This window comes from Cupressus sempervirens, chromosome 1 (assembly GCF_028749045.1).
Source record: "Cupressus sempervirens isolate cs-2001-9-10 chromosome 1, ASM2874904v1, whole genome shotgun sequence".
Classification (NCBI taxonomy): Eukaryota; Viridiplantae; Streptophyta; class Pinopsida; order Cupressales; family Cupressaceae; genus Cupressus; species Cupressus sempervirens.
The window spans coordinates 894,627,433-894,653,546 of NC_143118.1; the positions used below are offsets into that span (position 1 = coordinate 894,627,433).

At 35.0% G+C, this 26,114-nt stretch overlaps 1 protein-coding gene across 2 annotated transcripts in view; it reads left to right on the plus strand.

The window, feature by feature from the left end:
* Positions 1-13,462: 13,462 nt before the first annotated feature.
* The window catches only part of LOC149580742 (protein MOR1-like), a 47,936-nt gene continuing 35,284 nt past the window's right edge, over positions 13,463-26,114 (plus strand). The window contains exon 1 of one of the 2 annotated variants that reach the window (XM_089793327.1): positions 13,463-13,931. In XM_089793327.1, coding sequence (XP_089649453.1) covers positions 13,769-13,931 — 163 coding nt within the window. In that variant the 5' untranslated portion in view covers positions 13,463-13,768. The remainder of the gene's footprint in view (positions 13,932-26,114) is intronic. The other variant, XM_089793334.1, reaches the window with a different exon arrangement.

Here is a 26,114-nt window from a genome sequence, read left to right on the forward strand (position 1 = left end):
TATTTGACAAGACTCCATGAGATCAATGAACCCCCCCCACCCGCCAATGAATGATTCAGTGCTTTGTAAGTAATGCGTGTACAATAGGCCACTTGTCAAAATGTGCAAGATGAACTTCTAATTTTGCCTGCTACAACTATCTTTTGAGGCCTAAATTTGGAACTAAGAACTGTAGCTTAGATATACAACAATAATGGAAAGCAATACAATGCAAACAAGACCCTAATGTTGAAAGTAAGATTTTTGTCCACACAACCCTACCATTTGAATGTAGATCTGGAAAGTAGACAAAAAATAATATACTTTCAAAAAAATGAAACCTGAAAAGGAGTACAGATGAGTCCGTACGGAGTGTTTCAAGTTGTAAAATGTAGGATTGGATAGGTACAGTCGCTAAAAGATGCAATTTTTGACAAATCTATTCACCGAAAATAGAAATGAACAACACTAATGAAGAGTTTAGGAAATTCTATCAAAAATATATAAAAAATTGCACCGAATTGGAGTTTGGATGACTGAGCTATGGCCTCGTAAAGTCGAGCTACCAAATCAAAAAGCAATCTAAAGAGGGGTCTGGAAGAAAAACTGCATGCTTAAATTTGATGGTCAAACGGTTATTGTAGCAGTTATAAAATGCCTGAGAAGGACGATCAAACAACCATCAAATTTAACACCGTTAAATGCTAACATGGCAAAAAATTACCCTCTTGGTGATGTGGTAGTACAATCAATACACATGGAAGAGGTACGGTCCACATGGCAATGTACGACCAAGTGCGAATGATAGGAAGGATGACATGTGTCAAGGTATAGTCTGTACATATGTCAATGAGTTTGAAGTTCTCGCAACTAATGTTGGTGATAGGTGGTGGGTGCCTACATATCCAAGGACGTGCTTATGTGGCAGCGAAGTCGGCAGTTGGTTTGGTTGATTGGATGTCTGCCACGTGGACTACTAAAATATTTGTGTCCTTATAGTCAGTGCCAGTTCTCAAAGTTGCTGGAAAACTTAATGCAGAGCCAGAAAAGGAAACACAGGCTGGGAATTATTTTGCGTGGCCAGAAAAGTTTATCTGTTATCGCCAAAGATGTTTTGCGAGCAGTTAAGCATTTGGTGGGAAGGATTGTGGTACAACGCAGGCCGAAAAAAACTTTAGTTGGCCATAAATTGTTTAACCCATCGGGTTTTATAAATGTTGTCCCACATGCGTGGTAGTAACGCAAATTGCACATTTTTGAAATGCCAAGCCACAAAGCCAAATACAAATAGCCCACTGGTATTGGGAAATTTGGTTGCCATATGTTCTCGACTGGTAGTTGGAAACTAGTGTCAGAATATGTGTAGAGGTTGTCGAAAAATGTAGAGGTACTATCTAAATAATAAAGGAATGTGTGAAAATGTGAGGAATATTCCTTACGTGTACAGGGTTGGGGTTTGACAACCCTGTTCTGCAAAAAAAAATTCTATGTAAGGGCAACAGATAGAAAAAAATTTCAAAAATTTGTAGGAAAATAAATACTGACAAAAATATTGAGATATGAATTAAATTAAATTGCAGATCCGAAAGATCATACCCGAACTTGTAAATCAGGGCCTTCGGGTGCCGATTTGCATAAAAAATTGCCTCACGATCAACTTTGGCCAAGAGTAGGCAACTTTATAGTTGATTTTCATTGAATCAACATTTTGGACGCAATGGCGAGGTCAGATTTGGCTCTAGACGCTCCCAATTTTTATGATACTCCAGATTTGGGTCGAGGTGATGAAGCAACAAGATGGTCTTGAATGACTTTGTGAAGAGAGATTCTCCAAGAGCTTTGATACCATTTAAGAATTTGTCTCAGGGCAAGATTCACCCAAGATCGTAGAACTCAAACACAAGCATAATTGTAGACCAAAAAGGAGTATGATCAATATATCAGAGTATGTCCTCATACATTATTCTGTATTCTATGTTTAGATTGAGTGTACACACTAGGAGTGCCTATATATAAAGGCCTCTTAGGAAGCACCTAGAATGTCTTTAGAAAGAACCATGAGATAAGAGAAGCATGACAACTAAGCACATGTCTTGTCCATCATTCTAGATGAGAGGATAATAATGACAAGGTGTATCTCAAGTAGAGATGTTGTAAACACCATGTGCTTAATTAGTGTGCTAACTCCTGTGTTGTCAACATGATAACTCACAAGAGTATGCATACTCCTAGATGACTAATAAATAAATAAATATTAAAATAATGCATTAACCTAAGTAAACTTAAGTAAGTGTAAATAGTAAATACTTATTTACACCAACAAGTAAAATAGATATAATATTATGAGGTGATGAGCCTTGGAAACTCTTAGGTCACCTTCATATTTATCTCTCTACTATAAAAAAATAAATGGAAAAATGTGGGATACATAGATAAGATTTTGATGACTCCCTTCTTCTATCTAAGAGCTTCCTTTCCTTTGTAATCTATCTAGAAGGTCTCCCAACATGTTTACAATTGATTAAGATGGAAATAGTCTCTTCAAGATGGGTTCAATTTTATGACCTCTTCTATTTGATGGAAGACATTAATACTATATCATGGTCAACCACTTGCAATTTCTTTGTTTTAACTAGCTCAATACCTACTCAAGAAAGGGGGTACAAAAATTGAGCACATATTTGAGATTTTAAATCGCTTAATTATGTCTAAGTGGTATAGGTCCAAATTTTCTTCTAGGTTAAATATTAAGTACAAAGGCTTTATAAGATTTACGAAATCACTAATTCTCAAGGAACATTTTTATGAAGCTACATGTTAGGATTCGATAGACAAAAAAAAATAGTTACATGCAAATACAACCAATATCACAAAGGAATAAAGCACACATAAGTGAACAAAAGACATAGAGATTTAGTGTAGTTCAACCAATCCTTGGGCCACATCCACTAAACAATGAGTCCAATATTATTATCCAGTAACTTCAACCTGTTACAATCTTCAATTTCCTTGCAACTCTTGATACCGCTGTAAGAGGTTATATATTCACCTTAGGAAACCCTAACTCTAAGACAATACTACCCAAATGATGTCGGCTTGAAAAGTTAACCATAAACATGTACTTGATGAGTCAACATTAGGAAATGGTTTATGAGTCAACTAAAAATCCATGACAAGTTAACCATTTTTTTGGGGTCGATGTCCCGAACCTCGTGAGTTGTGAAAAGTGTAGAATACTTTCTTGATCGATCACTAAACACCAACACTATGCACTTCTCTTCAATGCAATGCTTTCAAAGATTGCCTTTGGTCTAAGACAACTCTTTATTCTACCTTCCTTTGAAGGTCTACCTTAATTACCTCTCAAACATGAAGCTTAATCTAAGACTTAATATTAAAGGGGGTTTAAATTTAAAGATAAGTGGAGAAATTTGAGTTTCCAAATCTAGCAATCTTGAGTTTGAGGTAATGCCAAAACTTTGACATGGAATATCCTTCACAATAAACTGTTAGCTGGGGACATTACATTATTAAAGGCTACACCAACTGAATTCCCTTTTTGTCAATGTTGTGAAAGCATAAAACATATACCTTGTGGACTTATATATTTTGGGTTTGATTTGGAATTGGTTTATCATCCTCTCATTGAGTAGTATAACAATAATTTTGCATCCTTGGTTGTTTATTAAAATGGTTGTTGTTCACTGGGGCCTTCTCACCAACATTAGGTTTATGTGTGCTGAAAGTTGGTGGGTTCGTCTTCTTCAATAAGTCCAGTACTTGACCTATTGTGGCTTCCTCAGGTTTCTTACCTGCAAGAGTTTTATCATTCTCCTTTTTATTGTTCTTGGGATTGAACAACTTTGGATCATCTCTCTTTCCTATTACTAGATGCCTTCCTATTGTTTGCAATATCCACTACAACCTTGTAAGCATCCCTTAAAGTTTTGGGATCCCATCTCTCAATTGATAAGCCATTTTACTGTCAAATGCATTGAAATATGTTGTAAGCCAGACATCTTCATTCAATCTCATAACCTGAAACAATTTGTACATTCCCTTTTGAAACCTTACATTGAAATCAAATGTAGATTCATTAGGGTTCTTTTTAATGTTTTTGAAGTCATTCAACATAAAACTAGCATTAGTGTTATCTCCATATTGTTCTTTAAACAACTTTTCTAAATCACTCCAAGAACTAATGCTATCATTGGTGGTCTCCTAAACCAATCCCTTGCATCTTCAGTCAATGAGTGTACAAACAATTTCATCACCACATCCTTATGTTCAACTTCAAAATCATTCAACATATCTATAAATATTCTCAAGTGTTCCTCACCAGTAACAACATTATTTCCAAAAAACTTGACAACTTTCTCTCTAAGGTCAAATAATATTGGGTGTGGAGAACTAGGGATTCCTAAGAATGTCATTCGTCTATACTTTTCCAGGTATATGGGCTTCTTCTAAAAAACAACAGTATTGGATGTGCTTGCTAAATTGGCCTGGTTATGAACAACATTTTGAGACTGTTGTACTTGAGCATTAAGAATCTGGATACTGGCAGTAGATGACGGAGTAGGGGCAAATTGAGACATAGTCTGATTGGAAACTATTGGTCCACAAGCAGCTACAAAAGTTGTGGCTTGGGTGGAAAAATTTGGTCATGAGGCTAAGGCTGAATTGGATTTGATGGACTAAATCTTTCTCCTAGTTTCTGCTGCCTGAGCTTCATTTTTAACCTTCTCAAGCTCTTTTGCAAGATCCTCCTTCTCCTTCTGGCCTTTTCCAAGTCAAAATCTAGTTTAGACATGGGAGGGTTTATAGATTTACTTTATACAACTTGAGGATCATTTATTTGGATTCCTACAACATTACCTATCCCTTTATTTGTGGGCTTGACAATAGGTTCTATAAGGTCTACTTGGGCAGGTTTGTAGGGTTGGACTTGGGATATGACAGGTTCCTACCTTTGGCTTATAAGCTTTTCTTGTTCTAGAACCTTGGATCTCAAGTTGTTAATAGCCCCAAAGACATTAGCATGAAGGACTAAAGTCCTTTCTTCTAACTTATTGTTTTGCTCCTTTAAGCTAACCATCCTTCTAAGCAAGTTATCTCTTTCAACAATGGCATTCAAGGTGGCTTGCTCTCTTTCTTTCTCTAAATGAGCATGTTTAGCTTCTTCTTCTGCAATCCACTTCTTTAAAACTCCTATTTCTAAGTATACCTCTTTTGGATCTGCAGTAGTGGCCTCTGAATTAGCAGGATCGTCTGGATCTATAAGGTTTGTCTTTGTATATGGAACTTCTTTAGGATTAAAAGGATCCTCCATTACATTCTTATATCCCAATCTATGATTCATTTCATCTATCACATCTGGTCATGTCCTTATCTTGATAAGTTCTTTCATCTTGCAATGGGGTGCTAAATATTCCTCCTAAGAGCCTTATGGTTTTTGATTCAGAGCTTAATGAAGAAAATTCTCTCCCCACCACTGGTTGATATTGAGAGTTTACTGATGTACTACCCCTTGGTTTCCAAGTGGTATTTACTTTTGCTTTCTTTTTATTTTGGTTCTTCCTACCATCTTGGGGTAGATCAGTATATAATGGTACATCAAGATTGGCTCTAGTATAGGCTCATGTACTTTTCCTCTTGTCAACCATTTTCAGGGTATTATTTACCAATAAGCACTAGCTTCAAAACCTTGATCGAGTTGCCACCTTATTCTAGGAAAAAATATGTATTGCAATAACTTGTTGACTCAGGGGAAAATATCACAATACAATATGAATAAGTTTGACACATACAAAGAAACCAATCACAATAGATCTGGGACTACAGTTCTTACTTTGATAGATAAGACACTTTAAAAGGACTATATACATTAGTGTACACCTGTGATGACTTAGGGTTTTCTTTTTCTTTTTTTAACTACTCCCCATAAATAGTTATAGGTTCTTCAAATCTGGACCCAACTTTAACAAAATCATGAAAGATTTTATACTCTTTTGGCTCTGCAAAACCAAGGCGGGTGTACCTGAGGGATAAAAGATTTTCAAATTGATACTACATACACATTTTATTCATTCCATGGTATTTTATAGCAATATACATCCCTTATAACAGATTTGTCACAATTCATCTTAAATCTACAGGTAATTATGGGCAATAACAGCTAACCAAGATTCAAAGATTCAATGTAAACGAGTGCTGACTAGCTTTGACATTCTTCAAACATTAAAGTAAAATTGATTTTGTTTTTAAGCTTGATGCTTATTCATGATTTTCTCCATATGTAAACTGAACTAGTTGATCAGTGCCTCATCCATTGGGATTAAGAGTTTATCCAATTTTTGGACCTAATTGACTGCATTGCAATCAATATTATCAACAATTCTCATTTAAAACTCATTCTTACATATATCCTCTCTACTACCATGGAAATCCTATCATATTCACTAAAGCATTTACCTAATTCATTGAATTAAAAATAATAGTGAAATGATATACAACTTATCCTAATTGCATTCAATTGAACAAGCTTTGCTCTTGCAATCTCAAGATAACCAAGTAATAAAATGGAGACAAGATTCAGAAAGAAAAGATATGGTGACAATTCATCTTTCTATTAATTCTCTTTGAAAATTGTATAACAACTGAAATAGAACTCATAATGACTCAAGATAAGACATTAAGATCCTATAGCATGACTGTATTCTCAAATATTTGAAAAGAAAATATATCATAGGGTTTGCATCAAAGATTGGGCCAAACAAAGCTTAGTAAAACTAAATTTGTACAATGACTCGGGCCTTTTCTCTAGCCTTGGGATCTCACTTATACAATGTGAGATGCAACAAGCTTCGGGCTTAGAGAGTACTAACAACTGTCCTTAATAGAAAAATATTTACATTGTTACTATCATAAAAGACAAAAAAATTTGCAACATCAAATCTTTACATCATAAATATTCTTTTATGGGACCATTTTTTGTTACACCTTTTGTTACACTTCTTTATTGACAGGAAACTAATGATTGGCTTTATTGTTGTCGTTGTTTTTTAGAAGAAGTAGCCAACAATTTTGGTCGTGATGTATTTGGCTTTGCTTGTTGCAAGCTTACTTCAACTTGAGGCTCTCCATTCATATCATCATGTACTGTTAAAACAATAGTTATATCTGATTCCCTAGTTGCCATACCATTAGTTGGGACCACTGTGCTTATCTCTGAAATTGGTTTCTTTTCTTTGTCTTCTTTTGTATGCACTGATGTATCAATTATTTAATTCTCATCCTAGTCCACATCATCTTCTTCTGTTTCCATTTGCTTTACATATACAAAATCCTTCATCCATTTGTTGAAAATTGTGTCATCAGGCCAATCAAAACTCAAGACCTCGTGCTGCTTCTTAATCACAAAATCCCCTATTTTATGGATCTCAACAAATTCTTCTCTGATGGAGTTATAGAATAATTGCACTTAAAAAAAATCCTCATTTATCATTGCCTGTAGCAAATGTCCCTTTTCACTTATGACTCCATTTATTCTTTGGCACAATAAATCATCTAATTCTTTGCCCCATTCTTCCTTTTATTTTATTCTATTTATCTTCTTAAGTGCATGGGGAAAGAGATCAAAATTCTCACCTAAATATCTAGCAAGACAAATCATTATCCTTTTTTGCACTGTAACTTTTCATCAAATTCAGACAAATCATTAGTCATATCAAAAGTTTTTTCTATTTGTTCACAAGATAAACTAATAATTGAGATACAGAAAAGGGCGATATCTTTATCCCTTCCACCCCATTTATTCATGATGGGTTTTAAAGCATCTTCACCGTCTTTTATTTCTTCCCACGTGTTTACTATTTTTACCAACTGCTCATGAAATGTTCGCCAATCAATCTTATCTACTAAATATAAGATTGTCTTTCTGATTCTATCTTCATATAAATCATTTAATTCTATATGCAAGTTCTAGAGTTTATTCTTTTCTTCCTCACATTCTTCAGTAGTATAGAATTCTTGCCTCTTTGGGGTATCAGGTAACTCTATGATAGGAGTTGACTTGAATGGTTCAATTGGGGGGTGAGGATAAGTAATTTTGGGCCTACTTGACTCTCCCACTTTTCTCTTTCCTAACTGTTTATCCATCCAAGCTACTTGAGTCTTCAGCTGATGTATCCTATTCTCTCTCCCCTCATATGCCTTTAATATTTCTTCAAACTTGGCATTTAGCTCTAAGAATTTACCTTTATCCTTTTCAACAACTACTACCCCAAAATCCGTCATTTCCCTAGTCATTTGTGTCAACTTCTCACTATCTACCTCATTTGCCTCGTAAACAATATTACTACTTATATGCTTAGCACTAGAGACTTCTTGTATCCTAGTCTTGTCTCTCTTTTCAATAGACCATATCACCAATGCTTGGTGATCATTGTTGTATTTTAAACCTCTATGTGCTTGCAAAATTTCCTCCTTAGTTTTATACTGAATATCCTTTCTTTCCTAACAGAGTAAAAAATTATAGCATTAGCTATGTCCCATTCAGGTAATATCAAAACTCCTAAATCTTTCAATAGTTGCCTTCCCCCTTCAGGGGTTAGTTGTGCAAATTCCTCCATGAAGTTAGTCTTAACCTCTTCATCTATCTCAGAGTCCAACTTATTTGGTTACTCTGCTTTTATTGATTTACATCTAGCCTCAAAATTGCCAATGTTTCTTCTCCTCAAAAATTGTGCAAATGCTCTAAGACTTTACAAAGTTTTCATCATCAATGAATTTTTTGGAGGCTTCTGCAATTACAGGATCTATTTCCCTACCTCTACAGTCAGCAATGGTAAGATCAAAAGATGCCACATGAGGCTCTTCAGGTACTCCTTCTTCCATATCAGTAGTTATAATAACAATGTCCCCTTCCACTCCAATTTGCCTCAGTTGTTCTCTTGGAGATGCTTCATCATCTATTTTGAGTGGAGTCTAGGATGGTGAATATTCTATCGCATGAGAAGATGAACCTTGTTCCAACCTTTGCTTCTTGGGGGTATTTGTATTAGGTGGCCTTTCTGATCTTGGTCTCTTGTATGGACGAACATACTGTATATTCTGGGCCACAACATATCTGAACTTTGTTTGCAATGTATATTGACCTGGAGTCACAATCATTCTACTACCCATCCTCTTCTCGACCTCGGTAGCCCTATTTGGGTATGCTTTTGTTATAACCCCTTTCTTCTCGTTTAATGTTTGCATGATCCTAGCAAAGTTGTTCATTAACACATCTACTTTCATTCCCCAATGTTTCTTATCTGATAAGGGATCATATTTTGGCTCAAAAACATTTATAAAGTCTGAGAGTTTTCTATAGACTATCCATTTTTCTTTTCTGACCTCTTATTCTTGCAAAGAGAACTTATTTTTTATTATATCCTCAAGAAAATATACAATTTGTGTTTGAACCTTAGCCTTACTCCTTTCCCTGAGGAGGTCATAGAATCCTTTTGAATCAACAAAACGGGCATGGGATTGGGCCATTTGATATTTATTTAAAAATTTCCCCAAGTTTCTCCATCCCTTATTAACAAACACAAAGTCATGAATGACAGTAACAATTAGAAAGAAAGTACCTTTGGATTTTCCTAACAAATCCCTCTATTCAACTGATCCGATCTACCATAACAATTCTACAATTCCTACCTTCAAAGGCACTTGGTATGGCAACACACGGGGTTTTCCAAGAAAACCATAAACTTTGAAGATAGTTGAGACAACATATGGGATGATACCTCCCCAATTATGACTTACCAACAACCCTTTGGCATGATCTTTAGGTCTTATTAATTCTAACAGGGACTATGCTATTCTAGGGCTATCCCCTCTTAACAATAATTTGAGCCTTGAGGAAAAATACCTATAAAATCTGACAAAATTGGCATCAATGGCCTCCCATGTCATGTCTACACTCCACAATTGAACTGGGAGTTTTTCTCTGTCTCTTTCCAATTCTAATTTCATCTCTTTGGAGAAGAAAATAACTCCTTTATATAGACAGATATACATTAACATTGAGTACCAACAAAAAGGCCTATTAACTTTAGCCCAGGCTATTCCAATTAGACCATTATGAAATTCTTTAGCCAAAAAGGTAGCAAAATTCAAAATTGAAATCATTCCATATTGTAGAGTTTGAGCCACAATAAGAACAATAGATCCTTGGATGTGATCTAGCTCATCCATACCAAAAATTTTGCAAAGAGAAAAGTATAAGGCCTATGCCCTAGGATTAAAATATTTTTTCAACAAGGGCTCTGGGGTATTTTGTGTGACCAAGGGCAATGGCCCAATTTTAACAAAGTGTTGTTGCAATGGCCCTCCCCTTAGATATACCCTTTGTGCATCATATCTAACCTGAAAATATTCCATGTCAATTTTCTCATGGACGACATGGTTAGAGTTTAACTTGAAAACTTCTCTTATTAGCTTTGGTGAAACCCTAAAAAGGTTATCCCCTACATGGTTCTTTACAATCCTAGTAATTGGATCATACTTCTTGGTCATATATGCCAGTAGGTCACCATCAAAGAAATTTTTGGGAGAAATCAGTTTATCTATGTCAAATTCTTAGACATTGCTTATTGAAGTATCTAATTTCCTTTCTACAAACCATTTCTTGAAGAGTGATAAGCCTCCCGTAGACACCTTTGCATCCCTCAAGTAATTTGCCTTATCATAGAAACCCTCACTAATTAGTAACCTAGGGTTTTTTGGGATGAGTTCTCTACCCTTGGTCATTTCATTCATTGATAGTGGCATTTGTTCCAAAAAACCATCATGAACTAACCTTTTCAAGTAATCTACCTTGCCAGATAAATCCTTGCGAGGAGGCATTTTTAAAGTTACCCTAATATGATCACGATTTTTCAATCCTCAAAAGTTTCAGACAATTTACCCACCTTTTCTTTGTTCTTCATCTCTGTAAATCACTTCTGCAAATCGTTGAAAACCTTGAAAAATTCTTGCCCTAGCTCTTGGAAATGCTTGCGCTGTGAGAATTTTACGATCTTGTGGCTCAATAATGGTGAATTCCAAATTTTACTGTAGCATCAAACTCGTACGAAGTGGCCTTGATTAGAAATAGTACTCCTTAGTCACAAATTTGCACCATATCATGAAGTTTGAAATTTGACCATTGATTATCAAGCATCAGACATCTTTCTTTAAAAGTTAAAAGCTGCATTGACTCCCTTTTAGAAATTTCCACGTGTCAAGTAGGTACTTCCTCGCTTTGACTAAAGTTCAGTCATTTTCACGAAGTGGTGAAGTGCTGATCGTTAATCTTCGATCTTCTAAAGATCAATCATCACGAAAAACCATTACAACTTTACAATCATGGCTTTAGAATTACAACCCACTAGTTCACTCATTTTCCAGCTTGGCACACACACAGACCGTCCCACCAGTTGTCATATTCCACATCATAATGCTTTTCCACCCTAGCATGACTAGGCAGCTTTTTGAGTAAGTGGTCCCACTTGTCCACATGGCAAGCAGGTGCTTCCCGGCTTCAACTAATGTTCATTCATTTTTGTCTTGCGGGAATGCACTATCCATTGATCTTCCCAAGATCAATGACGTATATAGATCATGCCTTTTAAAACTAGTCAACAGAGTCAACCACTAAATGCATTGCCTTTTTCCAACGTGTTCTAACAATTACCAGTAGTATGTACCATATTACTACCTTTTAAGCTTGTGGACCCATGACCTCATCAAATGTTAATGCATTAGGTAAACTCTTTGCATCTTCATGAAGCGGTAATACGCCCACTGTTGATCATCAAAAGATCAACGACTTAATGATATGATGCCCCAAAAGTGTCCCTACTGTCTAGCTTGACCAATGAGATTGCCGAAAATTCCAATGTGCACTAACAATTCTGCAATAATTTTGAAAAGGTTCTAACAAGCTTTGACAGGTTCTGACATTCTCCAGTCTTTGCGGTGCATTTAAGACTTAATGTCACCAAGTGCTACGTGGCACAAAGGTGCTTGCCCGCATTTACTAAAAGTCATGCAAATTCTTAATGCAGGCATGCGATACTTAGGAAATAACCATAGTTAGGGAACTGCCTTTAGTGAAGGGTTTTATTTCGTGAAAATTAATTTAAAAAAGAATAGAATACGGGAAAATAAAAACTTAGGATAAAGGTTTTCCCGTGTATTGTATTAAATATTACTTTCCATGAATTTGAGAACTAGGCGTAAAAACAAGGGTTTATGAAATTTGAAAGATTTCATCTAGGGTTTTAACAAATTTCATAAATTTTAAACACAAAGCTAGGGTTTTTCACTATAGGGTGTAGCAAAATCATAAAGGGTGAAAAACCAAGCCAACAACTTTCTCAAGACAATTGCATTAGTTCTAAAAGTTCCATGTTCAGGCCTTGTTCAAAAGATGCAACTCTCTCAATTTCTACATTTGATATAATTGATTCTATGTAATGGATATATGTAACCTATTTTTTTCTTTTAATTTTATAATTTTACTCGAGTTACCATTTTATTGTAATTAACATTGATCAATGAAAATAAATATTTATTTTATTTGAATTGGACAACCATTTATATGTCAAAATATTAATATTGATTATTTCTAAAATAAATACCACTGAAAAGAAAGATACAACTCTATGGAAGTTGCAAGTTTAAATTAGACATATAAAAATAAAATAAAATATTCATTTTAAAACAATGATAAGAATTCTAAAATTTGAATTATAAATATATGTAAATAATCAAAATCAATAAACAATAGAATAATTTATGTCTTTGCATATAGTAAATATAATCTATAATAAAATATTTTTTAATAAACAAATAAAATAACTCAATTTGATAGGTGTATTTAAATATCTTATACTAATCCCATTAACACTAGCGAATCAAAACATTAACAAATGGCCATGGATTTTTTAATTTATCTATGCACTTGCCTTTAAGTTGAAAATGTCTCAGGCTTGTCTTTTACTGAATTTCATAATCAGATTTTAAATTTGACTAATTTAAGCAAAGCATTAATCCCAAAATTTTCCCTCACAAAAGCCCGCAGCTCAACAAAATTCGAAACAAACTAACCAATCATGACCTGCCCGTTGCCCGGCACTACTTAAATACCGAACGTTGCAGCCCCGGGCAGGCTGCCCTGCGGCCCGTCCTCCCCGCTCCTTGGCGCCACGCTGACCGTCACATTCAAACACGGTCCTCACCTGCAACAGCCGGTAGACCCCTCCTCACCCCTCCACGTGGCAGAAATCGACCTTCGACTGCCGGTCAGGACCTAAAAACTAATCAAACATCCAATATTAAAAAGCCCAAAAATTCAACGGCACCTAAAAAAACTTAAAACTATTTACAACATTTCACGAAAAGTAATTATTTTTAAAATAAATTTACGGCAAAACATTTGGTTTTTTTTAACTTCATTTTACTCTCGCCCTTTCTTCTTCTTAGTCGTTGCAGAAGAAGAGAGAATACCACGCAACAGCGAAAACAAATCCAGCGGAAGGGGAGAAGAAAAAGTTTAGATAAGATATAAGTAAAATTATTTCACGTTCTCCGGTGGTTCGATCGCAAGATCTCTGAAGAAGGCAGGGAGGCAGGAAGTCATAACCCCTAAATCTTTGCTCGGCCTGCATTTTGAACCCTGTCGGAGGTCACATTGCGCTGTTGGAGGAGGTTTTCTCAGAAACTAGTCTGGATTGGTAGGGTTTATTTTTGAAAAATGTCTACGGAGGATGAGAAACTGTTGAAAGAGGCGAAGAAATGGCCGTGGGAGGACCGGCTGGCGCACAAGAATTGGAAAGTCAGGAACGACGCGAACATTGATCTTGCTGCTGTCTGCGATGGGATTACGGATCCAAAGGATACGCGTCTCAGAGAATTCGGTAGGGTTTTCTTTCCTAGTGATTTTTGTACCGCAAATACTTTTCCTAATTTTAGATATATTGCTGATGAATAGTAGCAATGTGTTTTATTAATTTGTACTTTTGTAAATATTTGAAAGTTTTTTGTTTGTTTAGTAATTTATTTAGAAGTTTACTGTTTATAAGCATTTCAAGCCTTTCGTCTTAAGTATTACGAGCCTTTTGTTTGAAGTACAACGAGCCTTTCGTCTGCCTTTCGTCTGAAAGTGTTTTGAGCCTTTTGACTGAAACCATTGAAAACCTGTCGTCTGAAAAATCGTAAACCTTTGCCCGAAAATTGCATGCCAATTCCAATTTTGCAAAACGATCGTTATAGCTTGCCCTGTTTGGTATATTTGATAATGTGTCCCTGATGGTTGCCACGGATGGCTTTAGAACTCTTTTGTAGTATTTGTGCATGTGAAAATTGTTTTAAGAGATGCAACTTGAAGTTATTGGAAGCCTTTTGCTTGAAAATATCACCATTGTTTGGAAATTTTCACGTTGAATTCAACTTTTTTGTAATGATAATATTCCCTCGATTTGTGTTTTTAAGAATTTAGTTGATATGTATTATGGATGGATTTGGAACTTGTGCGGTATTTGTGGGATTTAGAATTGTGATAAGAGAGTTGTTTTAGATGTGCCTTAAGCCTTTTGATTGAAAGTGTCAAAAACCTTTTGCTCAAAGCTATCATACTTCGTCAACTTTGCATAATGATATGGCAGCCACCTGCTTGCTCAGCTCTTTGTGGTTATGTTCCCGAGAGTTGTTGTTGGAGGCCTTGGAATTGTTGTCTAGCATTTTGCTTAAAAGCATTTGAGATTCTATTTGAAAGTGCTGTAAGCCTTTTGTTAGAGAAATTGCAGCCAATTCTAATTGGCATAATGATAGCAATCCCTTGATTTGCTTGGCTGATTTGCGGTTACTATACGACAATTGTTGTGTCTTACTCTGGAGTTGACAATTGTTATAAGAGGTTGTAAATTTAAATTAATTAGAATGTATTGTAAGCCTTTTGTCTGAAAATATCACATGGGCCTGTTTGCATAGTGGTTGCAGTCTAATGATTTGTATGGTTGATTTCTGGTAATTGTTTTTGGGTTTTTTTTCTGGGGCCTTTGAATTGTTAAAACTTGAAGGAGTTTGGTTAACGTTTGACCTCTACATCGTAATGTACAAGGGGTTGAGAAGATTATTAAGGTTTTACTTTTTCCAAATCTCTATTCTTTGCAAAGCTGCGTCTGACTTGATTGGTTGTGGACTGTAGTGGCAAAGGGTCTCAAGTGTTTTCATCCAAAAGAAGGATACCTTGGTCAAAATGGAGTGAAGGATATAAATATAATGATACCTAGGCCACCATATAATAAGTGGGATAGAAGGATACCTAGGCTCAAGTTTGTAATCTGTGTCTAGCACTAGTTATAATAGCACACAGCCCAATTGATCTTCCATTGTGAACTTCAGGCCTTTCATATGCATTGTTTATGTTTCTGTATTTCCAAAGATTATATCTAGGGCTCACATTGCAGGTCTTTTGCATGAAAAAAGAAAATTGCCATGCTAAATTTCAATAAGAACATTTTTCTTGAAAATTCTTATTTGGTTGGTTTTCTGTTGGTAGGGCAACTCGAGGTTATACCACTGCTACTTGTCATTCAAGAATTTGTCAACAATCATAAGAATTTTCAATTATATTGATTACTAGAGTGGGGGTATTACAGATATTATATTTTCTTACTTTAGTTATAATATAATACCTGGGTAATTCTGTAGCTTTTTCTGCCTCACATTTATATTACTGTTATTATTTTGTCTTTGGACTTACATCTGATCTGCTTAATCACAATAAAAAGATTGTGAAGGTCTTTTTGCATACAATTTCATGCATAAGCAAGTACTTGAATTTCTCATCACTAACATAAGTTAAAAGAGGCTAAATCTGTTTCTTAGTCATTTTGAGTCAAAATATAATTTTAGGCTGCACAAAAGTTAGGATATATGAAATAATCTGGATCGTGAACTGATTTTAGGTTGTTACTAAAAAACTAAAATATAGAATCCACAATGAGGACTAGATTAAAATGGTATGCTAACATACACACACAAACAATACCGTTTTTCTCCCTTCATGTGCTTGTGCAAATATATGACACTACATTTATATTTAAGAAATCTTTATTGTTCCAAAATATCTAATGTGTTTCAAGGTGTGTGCTCTTCATTTCCTTGTGATGTGCAATGAAGCACTTGGTGTGCAACATGGCTTAATTGCCTCCTGCATTTTACAAGTCTAGTGGTTGTATCGAGCATTAACGAGTTAATCTTTTGGTACAACAACAACTAACAATTGGTATTAGTCCCTAGGTTATAAGTTTGAACCTTACACTTGTGTTGGGGGATTGTTGCAAGGCGTGTGCCCTTGGTCTCCATATGATGTGTAGCACAACGCTTGGTTGGCTTCTTTCCTTAATCGCCTTTCATGTTCTATAAGTCTAGTGGTTGTATCAAACATTATAAGGTTAATTTGTTGGTGCAACAACAACTGACATAATGTATTGTGCTAGTTGGTGAGGGGGTTCATGGAGTGTGTGTAATGATTGTGATTGTGTCTAAAACTAGGGAAAAATGGCAATTGATGTAAGAAAAAAGAGTAAGGACTTCATTGTATATATCAAAATTATGGACAAAATATAGAACATAAAGGTCTATTCTTGTGTGTATTCATTCCTCCCCTTATGGCCCTTGCACCTCTAAAGAAGATTCCACTTGTACATATGTTTTTTGTCCTCATGTGAAGGAGATTACTAACTAAAACCTTAAAATATCAAAATGTGAAGATCAAGTTTTATTGGTAAGTTATTTGCTTCAAAATTAGGAGTTTGAGGAAAGTGATAAATCAACTACCCTCTATCACAAAAACATGATATAGAATTGTTACCAAGATATTTGATCATCAACTAAGGAGCAAAAGTCTCTTAAAATAGGAGTTTCAAAAGATTTGTTCATAATGGATAAGAATGACAACTAAAAAAAGTGAGGATACAATCTCACTTGAAAGAATAAAATTTATTCCCAAAAGCTATCTAAAAGATTTAATTGACCATTTAAAACGTTATATAATGATGTTATTTAATTCCCTCCTCATCAAGTAGGAGAATGATTACACATTGTAGGTTATTTACTGTTGGCTTATCAAAACTTCTATTCAAATCCTAGACATAATTTCAAGTGTGTGCTTGAACAACTATTTTTCAAGGATAAATTTTCTTACATTGCTATTGCCATTTGCAAACTTGTTTTGTTTCATGCATTCTCACCTACCTAAAAAGATCAACTTATGCCCATTTTAAGTTGACCTACGGGAAACAATTGTGACATAAAAGGCGTGAGATGCAACATGAACAACATGATATTAATGGAAACATATGAAGATGTTATTTCATTGTGGTATTGTTTGAGGCTAGTGTTTTTTTCGTGAAGTTGATATTTTGCAAACCAAAAAGCTATGTTGCACTATGATATCTAATGGGCAAATGTGCTACCTTGGCAAGTAGTTTCTTATTTGAAGTTGCTTATGGAGAGCCACTCTTCTTCTTCTTTGTTGAGGTAAACAATCCAAATGATAAATGCAATGAAAGGCAATGGTTTGCTTATTCCAAATGATATACCATTAGATTTTCTATGTGGAAACTCTTGAAGTGCTCAACAAAGGCAAACTTTTGACATAATCATGAAACTAGAGATGTTAAACTTCCATAATCTGTTAAATCTTGAGCCCAGAAATCAGATGATAAACAACAATAAAGAATCCATAAAAGAGATACAAACAACACCACAAGATATCTTGGGAAAACCCTTCTATAATGAAAGGGAAAATCCTAGCCACAACAATTTTTTTTATTGATCACTGTAAGAATTTGCCTAAGGCCAAAATTCACCCAGGAACTAAGAACTGAAACACAAGCACACAATAGACCAAAGAGAGAGAGAGAGAGTATGATCAGAATGACAATGTATTCAATATGCCATAATTAATGCAATGTAAAAGTACACTAGGAGTGCCTATATATAAAGGCCTTTGAGATACATCTAGAATGCCTCGTAATCAACACTATGATGTGTCATACAACCAAGCACATGTCCACCAGATATGGGTTATCCTCCATTAAGCACGAAAGTAAGTGCGGTGATGAGAGGATAAGCTTACAAGGGTGTGACACGCAAAACAGTGTTGTAGACACCATGTGCTAAAATAGAGTTGCGTACTCCTGTGTTGTCAACATGACCACTCAAAAAGGTGCGCAAACTCCTAAGTGTCTCACAAATAAAAATAATAAAATAATGCAAAATAATAAACTAATGCATAAACCTAAGTAAACTTAAGTAAGTGTAATAAGTAAATACTTATTTACACCAACAATCACAAAAGTTCAATTATACAATCCTTTTGCTTGAAGCAAAATATATAACCAATAAAGAGACTCTTCACATAATAATCGAAAGCCTCTTCGATTTCCCATAACTTTGATAATTAATTACAATTCTTCAAATATTCATGCCTCAACGTATGTGAATAACACGTCACTTATAGTTTATATTACAATAAGTGTCATTTTCAATTGAAGGTCATCATAATGGTAATAACGTCTAGATTTTGAGAGGTAAAGATCTTTATTGCAGCTACAATCTTTAACACTCCCTCATAGCAAGAGAGGGAATCTTCAATTGAGCAGTCACATAAGGCTGCAACAAAAATTGTCAATGATAAAATTTTGATCATACAGATTCAAAACATAATTCATGGAATCATTCAACATGAAAACCTGTAACAATTATTCATATTCATGGAATCACTAAACTCAAATACCTATAACAATTACTCATATTCATAAAATCACTCAACATGAAAACTTGCTAAAAGTCATAATTAACTCCCATCATAGGTTCTCTCAATGAGAACTATCACGGAATCTCACAACATGACACTAAGAGGTCAATTTACTCATTGTTAATAATCATGGAATCACTCAACATGGAAAGTTGTAACAATTACTCATATTCATGGAATCACTCAACATGAAAACCTGTAACAATTACACATTCATGGAATCAATAAACATGAAAACTTGTAACAATTACACATATTCATTGGATCACTCGACATGAAAACTTGCTGAAAGTCATAATCAACTACCAATACAGATTCTCTCAACATGAATTGTTATGGAATTTCTCGACATGACACTAAGTGAACAATTTACTCATTGTTAATAATCATGGAATTGCTCAACATGAAAACCTGTAACAATTACTCATATTCATGGAATCATTCAACATGAAAGATTTGTAAGACTCACAACTAAGCCTTTAATCACAAACTCTTGCAACGTGAATTGCCATGGAATCTCTCAACATGACATAGAACTCCCGTCACATAATCTCTTAGTGTGATGACATCATGGACTCTCTCAACATGATGTTCACTATCGCATAGTGAAAGAGTTATCAAAGCTGATCTTACAATCTTATCTATTCACACAAGAATAGAAATAGGAATAACAAAATAAGACTTAGTTCCATTGAAGTCTCAAATTTTACTAATACCGCAAGCATCACAAGCATATGTGAGAATGAAGGGATTTCCATAAGTACTCCCTCTAAAGCTAAAACATCTCCCTCTTAGTCAAAAGTTCACTTTGAATGCAAAAATATCTCCCCATGATTGCAACCAACATTCTCATGTTCATTAATCTCTCATCAATCAGAATGTGCCCTATAACCACGAGAGATTAGTCAATTCATCATAAATATTAATGACTTATAATACCCACTCTAATAGAGATCAAAAGTTATGCACTATTCCTAGTAAAATGATCACAAAATAGTTCTCTTTTACATAGATTGTCTTTCATATGATGATCAGAGCACTTGCTAAACTAGATGTGGCCATAACAATCTGCTTACCTCATACAAAAGTCATAATTTCCGGTTTTTTGTCTCTTTATTCTTTAATTCAACATTATGGAGCATGAACACAAATATGATCTTTCAAGCCTTTAATCTTCCAAATTCTTATACCATATCATTAGTTCATCCAAAAATAAATAAAAGATAATGATGTTTTAAATTCTCCAAATAAACAAAAGTTTAATCCAGCTCCTTGCTTGATAGCCCGACCTCACCAAAAAACAAAGTTACATGGTATCTTCCAAGCAAGTTGAAAGATGAATAGGTAGCGTCATTGCATAGTTACAAATAATCAGCTCACACACCGAAGAATATTGAAAATAAGAATGACTGAAGAAGTACGATGTTTGAGAAGGAATCTAAATCTCTTCTATACATGCTACTAATATTTCAAAACCCATGTTTAATCTTCGACAAAAGGCATAACCACAAAAAAAAATACTTAGCAGTAAAAGAAACTCGAACACTTTCCATGTAACAAAATACACCCCAGTGAAACAACTATGGATATACAAAACTGATGAGATGAAAATAGAAAATAGGCTTTATTTTAATTCCTAAAAATCAAATTGAAATAGACTAACACATAATATAGCCATGTGAATCCCTCATCAAAGAGGTGATATCCACCTTCGATAACAGATATAATGTTAAAGACAAAACACTCGGCGGTGAATAAAAGGACCTCAAAAGCAAGCCGATACAAAAGGACCTTAATCGAATAAAATCTTGAAACAACATCGATGATGATAAAAAACAAACAAGATACATAAAGATAGCAAAGGGACAACAACAAGCTGAAAATTGAATTTAATGGAAGTCGTTTCATGATAATGGAAACACAAAGGAGGGCTGCCAGAGGGCTGCCAACTTAGCAACAGGAGGAGACAAATAAAGAAGAAGAGGAAAGAGCATAAGACAAATACAAGAAGAGATCACCTGAGGAAATTATAGCTTAAGATTGAAAAAAGGTCACGATACTATCTACGAATAGATCCCAAAAAGAAGAGCCCAAAGAAGAACAGACTATAATTCAAGGAAGATTAAAGAATATTGAACCAAAGAAAGGAAATCATATGAACATAATGAAGACATACCGCAAGAATGAAAAGGATAGACACTAATGACTTAAGAGATAAAATAAACCATGACAAACATCCAAAATAGATCGGACATCATAGACTAAACCATGTATGATAAAAAGAAAAGATACCAAAGACATAACAAAACATGCAAGAACAAGGATTGGATGCCATGAAGTTAGAAACAAGCTATATAACAACTGTTTTGATATCACAGTTCATTCCTTGAAAGATTACTGACCAACTTATCATCTCTATCGCACTCCATTTCCGTAATCAGTGGATCGAAGACCAAGGTTCATGATTAACATAAAAAAATGATAAATATGCCCAATGAATGTCAGAAACATTGCACAATCTCTCAATATGAAAAAAACATGAAGACATTTACTGAAGTCTACATTTATCTCTGTAATCTCATGCATTGAACTGCATCGAGGGTCATAGAGAATGATGAAGACATATCCCATATTCTCTTAAAAAAGAATTCCACAAAGACATGACATATGCTAAAAACGAGAAAATCCTCTTCTTTAATTGCTATCATATAACCTGGGTTTGATACCATGTTAAATCTTGAACCCAAAAATCAGATGATAAACAACAATAAAGAAACTATAAAAGAGATACAAACAACACCACAAGATATCCTGGGAAAAACCTTCTAGAATGAAGGGAGAAACCCAACCACGCAACAATTTTTTTATTGATCACAAAAGTTTAAGTATTCAATCCTTTTGCTTGAAGCTAAAATATAACCAATAAAGAGACCCTTCCAATAACAATCGAAAGTCACTTTGGTTTCCCATAACTCCTATAATTAATTACAATTCTTCGAATATTCATGCCTCAACGCATGTGAATGACACATGTCACTTATAGATAATATTACAATAAATGTCATTTTCAGATGAAGCTGATTATAACAGTAATAATGTCTAGATATTGAGAGATAAAGATCTATATCACAGCTACAATCTTTAACATAATCCATTGTATATATGTTGGCAACCTTTGGGATTTTTTTGGAGCTTTTTCAAATCATTACTTTGAAGAGCTCGTTCTTAATTTAGTCACCCTTAAACCTAGATGATGAGCCTGTTGTGTTGACTGACCTCAAATAATTGAAAAATATTATTCTCCAAAACAATAGCCAACTACTCCCTTCTTAGATATCCTTCTCACTAGGAAAGTGTGTAGCTTTCTAGTTTGGCTAGTCTTCAAAAAGTCTATCCATATTGACCTCTACTTCCTTGTGCATTCTGATTACCACTTAGCCCAAAAAGTAAGTATCTTGAAGACTCTAGCTAGTAGGGCTCGTGGCATTTGTGATGATGATTGCATTGATATAGAGCTTGACCACTTCCCAAGTTATTCAAATTTGAATACATACTATGACAAACAAATTGCTACGATCTTTAAATAAGCCAAGGCATGTAGTTGTTCCAAACCAATTATGGTCGATTGTAGTGAAGCCATTGTGGTCACCCTTCTATATGTTGAAGCAATCTCTAATAAAATTGCTAAAATCCTTTGAAAGCAAGGCCTTGAGTGTGCCTTCAAGCCCCTTTTAGTGGTAAAAAAATGATGCAACCACCAAAGACTCTAGACAAATTATGCTCAATTTGGAAATTTGGAAGACTATTTGAATAGGGTCTTGTGCTTTGGTGAAATGGATTGGTCCATCGACACTAGAATCAAGGATCTCAATTTCAACTTGAGGTATAAGTAGGTCTTTAAATTTGATTTGGTAGAATAGTCTTCCCATGCCAAACATAACATTTCCTTTAGAATGCTCAATTCCTTGGCAAAGTAGAAAGTTTTCTAGGAGCAAACTAGAAGAATTAATCGCTCTCTATAACCAACTTGCTTATCACGATCGTGATGGTGAGTGAAATTTCAGTCCATGACATTTTTGTTAGATAGTTTCCAGCTCTTCCTAACTCTTGTTTTATACTGTCTCCCCTTGCCTTGTTTGTGTTCCTTAATTTTCACCTTTTCTTTCTCTTCATGTAGTCCATTTGGCTTGTCAGCCTCTTATCTCTTGCATGATCCTATAACATTTCCCAAATGTATCCTCCCTTTTTACCTAATCTTTATTGCAAGCCATCTTTTCCTATTGCTTTTTTGATCTGCATTCTAGCTTCTATTCTTTGACCTGGTTGATTATACCATCTATTGTTACCTAGGATCTGTTTGGGCCACCTTTCTTTCATTAGTTGACCTTTGTTTGCCCTTGTGGCACCCCTTGTAATGGTCTTAGTTGCCTATTGTTGTACTTTCCACCTCCAAGTTTCCATTAACATGATTTTCAGTGAAACTTATCTAAGCATAGCTTTTGTTTGTTTTGATTATTAAGTTTTCACCGTTCTTAATTGTTGTGCTCTCCTTCCCCTTCTCTTGATATAGTTTATGTTGTTTTTGTGTCTTAAATTAGGATGATTATCATGTTTTTGCCCTTTTTAGTAAGTTGTTAATTCTCTTGCATTATGGTTGTTAATTGCATTTGCTCGCGTTGTCTTTAGATCTTCTAGCAATTTTTATCCATTGAATAGCTTTATCCACTTACTTTTAAATGAATTTCCCTATTTGTTTGAATTTAATATCTATGTTAATTATTATTAACATTTTAAATTTAAATTTTCAAATTTCCTTCTTTCTTGAATATTGTTTTTGGTATTAGAGGCAACAAACAAAGCCCGACGAGCAATAGTCAATGAATTGACACTATTGGCACATTAACAGCATACAAACCCAATCTCAAAAATAGTTTTAGTAACATCCACACAACAAAACCAATTGAGTATTGACTGTCATAGCTACCTTTCCTATTACTATCAACTTCTACTATACCAATTAAACTACTTCTAGGATGATGGACAATACTATTCAAAATTCTATAAAACGTCTTTAGAGTGGACCACCTGGGGCTATACAAACATAAACAACCAAAGTTATATGTAATTGTATTAGTGATATAAACAAAAATTGAGTCAAGGCCACAATGGTCACTATTAGCACCAGTGCAAAAAAGGAAAAAAGGGATCATATCCCTAAGCTTCATTCCTCTTGCATATCCTTGCCCAATCTTCAATAAGGAACTTAAAATTTTCATTGTAATCATTGCCTTTATTGTCTTTCACACTGAACACATTCTTCTGCTACAAGGACCATAACGCTAATATTCCTTCCTCTTGCATATCCTTGTCAGCATCATCCTTGCCTATTTTTTTGTAAGGAACATAAAAATCTCATTGTAATCACCATCTTTGTTGTTGTTCACACTGAGGACATCCTTCTACAACAGGCAAAGTGGGACACTTCATGTAACTTTTTATCCATATCATCAATATCCTTTTTACTTCTATCCATCTCATTCCAAACGACCTTGCATTTATCACATTTCTCATCTACAAGGAAGCTACCTAGTATCTGCAATGGGTGACATGTCCTTTTCCTTTGCAGGCACATTTTGGGCAATTTTAATGGATTTAGTTTTAAGGTTCTTCATTACATGGGAGGAATTGCTAGCATTGATAGGGCTTGGGAGGTTCTTTATCATTTTTTTCACTCTCCCCTACTCTTGGGTTTGACTTCTCTTTCAAGTTATATGCCTTCTTAGAATTTTGGATTGCTAGCTTGGTAGACCAATAGGTAGAGTTGGTTTCTTTAGTTACCTCAATATCATAATTAATTTCTTGGCTTCTTTAGAGGCCCTGGCTTTTAGCTTGGGGGGTGTTGTTCCTTTTTGTTTCCTTCTACTTCTCCACAGACACAAGTCGAAGGAAACAAAAAGGACCTTGAAGAGTTTTAAGGGCATGATTTTTAATACATCTCTTCTTGCTTGGATTGGGAGAGTCCATCATATTGATTGGCTTCCTAGACTATAATAGGCCGTGGGGGGTAGAGAGTGAGATGAAAGTGGTAGAGCCTAAATATCAGGCCTTGATGGACAATAGTCGATTTATCACCCTAATTTTTGCCTCCATAGCTTCCTTAATAGAGTTCTCCAAGCAGTGGAGAAGATTAAACATAAATGAAATATTATTTTGGTTTCTCAAGTGGTTAAAGAAAGGCACATGGTAGAAGTAATGAACTCCAAATCACCCCTTGAGAGTACAATGTTTCATTAACATTATGTACACTTGCGCCTAGGGCTCACAAGGTTGCTCCTAGCCGGACCATTGCACAACTTGGTGGGATGTTCAACATCACGAGATAACTGATTGAGGCTAGTGACATCTGAAACCCTATTGTTTTCTTCCACTTTTGCTTTGCGGTAGAGAGACACAAGGCTTTGGCAATGACCTCCTCGTTTACCTCAAATGAAATGCCACCCATAGCCAGTCTTCTCTTTGCTCAAGAGGTAACAAATTGCAAAGAGAGGCTTTGATCATAACTTGTCATATATTCTATAAACAGAGCAACTCCCCTTCTTTACAAATGTGCCATAGCAAAATTGTTCTTGAAATCTTTGTGCTTATTTGGATCAACATGAACTCTATACCCACCATGGCATCGTAAACTACTAGAGCTGAAATGTAAAAATCCTAATTTGAAATTAGTGAAGAAGAAAGGGTCATGAATCCAAAACGAATGAAGAAAATCAGTGCTTTCATAACAATTTTGCCACTCTCTACTTCCAACTTGCAAATGATAGCTCCCCTGTGCAAATAGTCCATCATCACTAGGGGCATAAAGGAAATATTAAGTTCAGACAAATTGTGAGATCTTGCAATATTCATCAAACCGAAATAAAAATTAATGTCACGTTCACCAAAGAAGGGGTTATTCAAATTAATAAAATCCACAAGTGGCCACGTCAAACCATCGCTAGGGAATAAGGGGAAATGTAGGCAATGTGAGTACACTATGTCAGTCTGCTTCATATGACTAAAATCTTGAGGAATAAACTGATTTCTTTTCAAATTAATATCCCCACCATTTTTGACGAGTAAGGTCCATAATACATATACTCTACAAACGGGCATAAACACACCATTTACTGATTGACATGAGGAATAAACACTTTTTTCATCCCTTAGAAGGATATTCATGCTAGAAGGCACCAAGTTCGCTTACCTCCAGCATCATAAGCCATCTAAGTCCAAC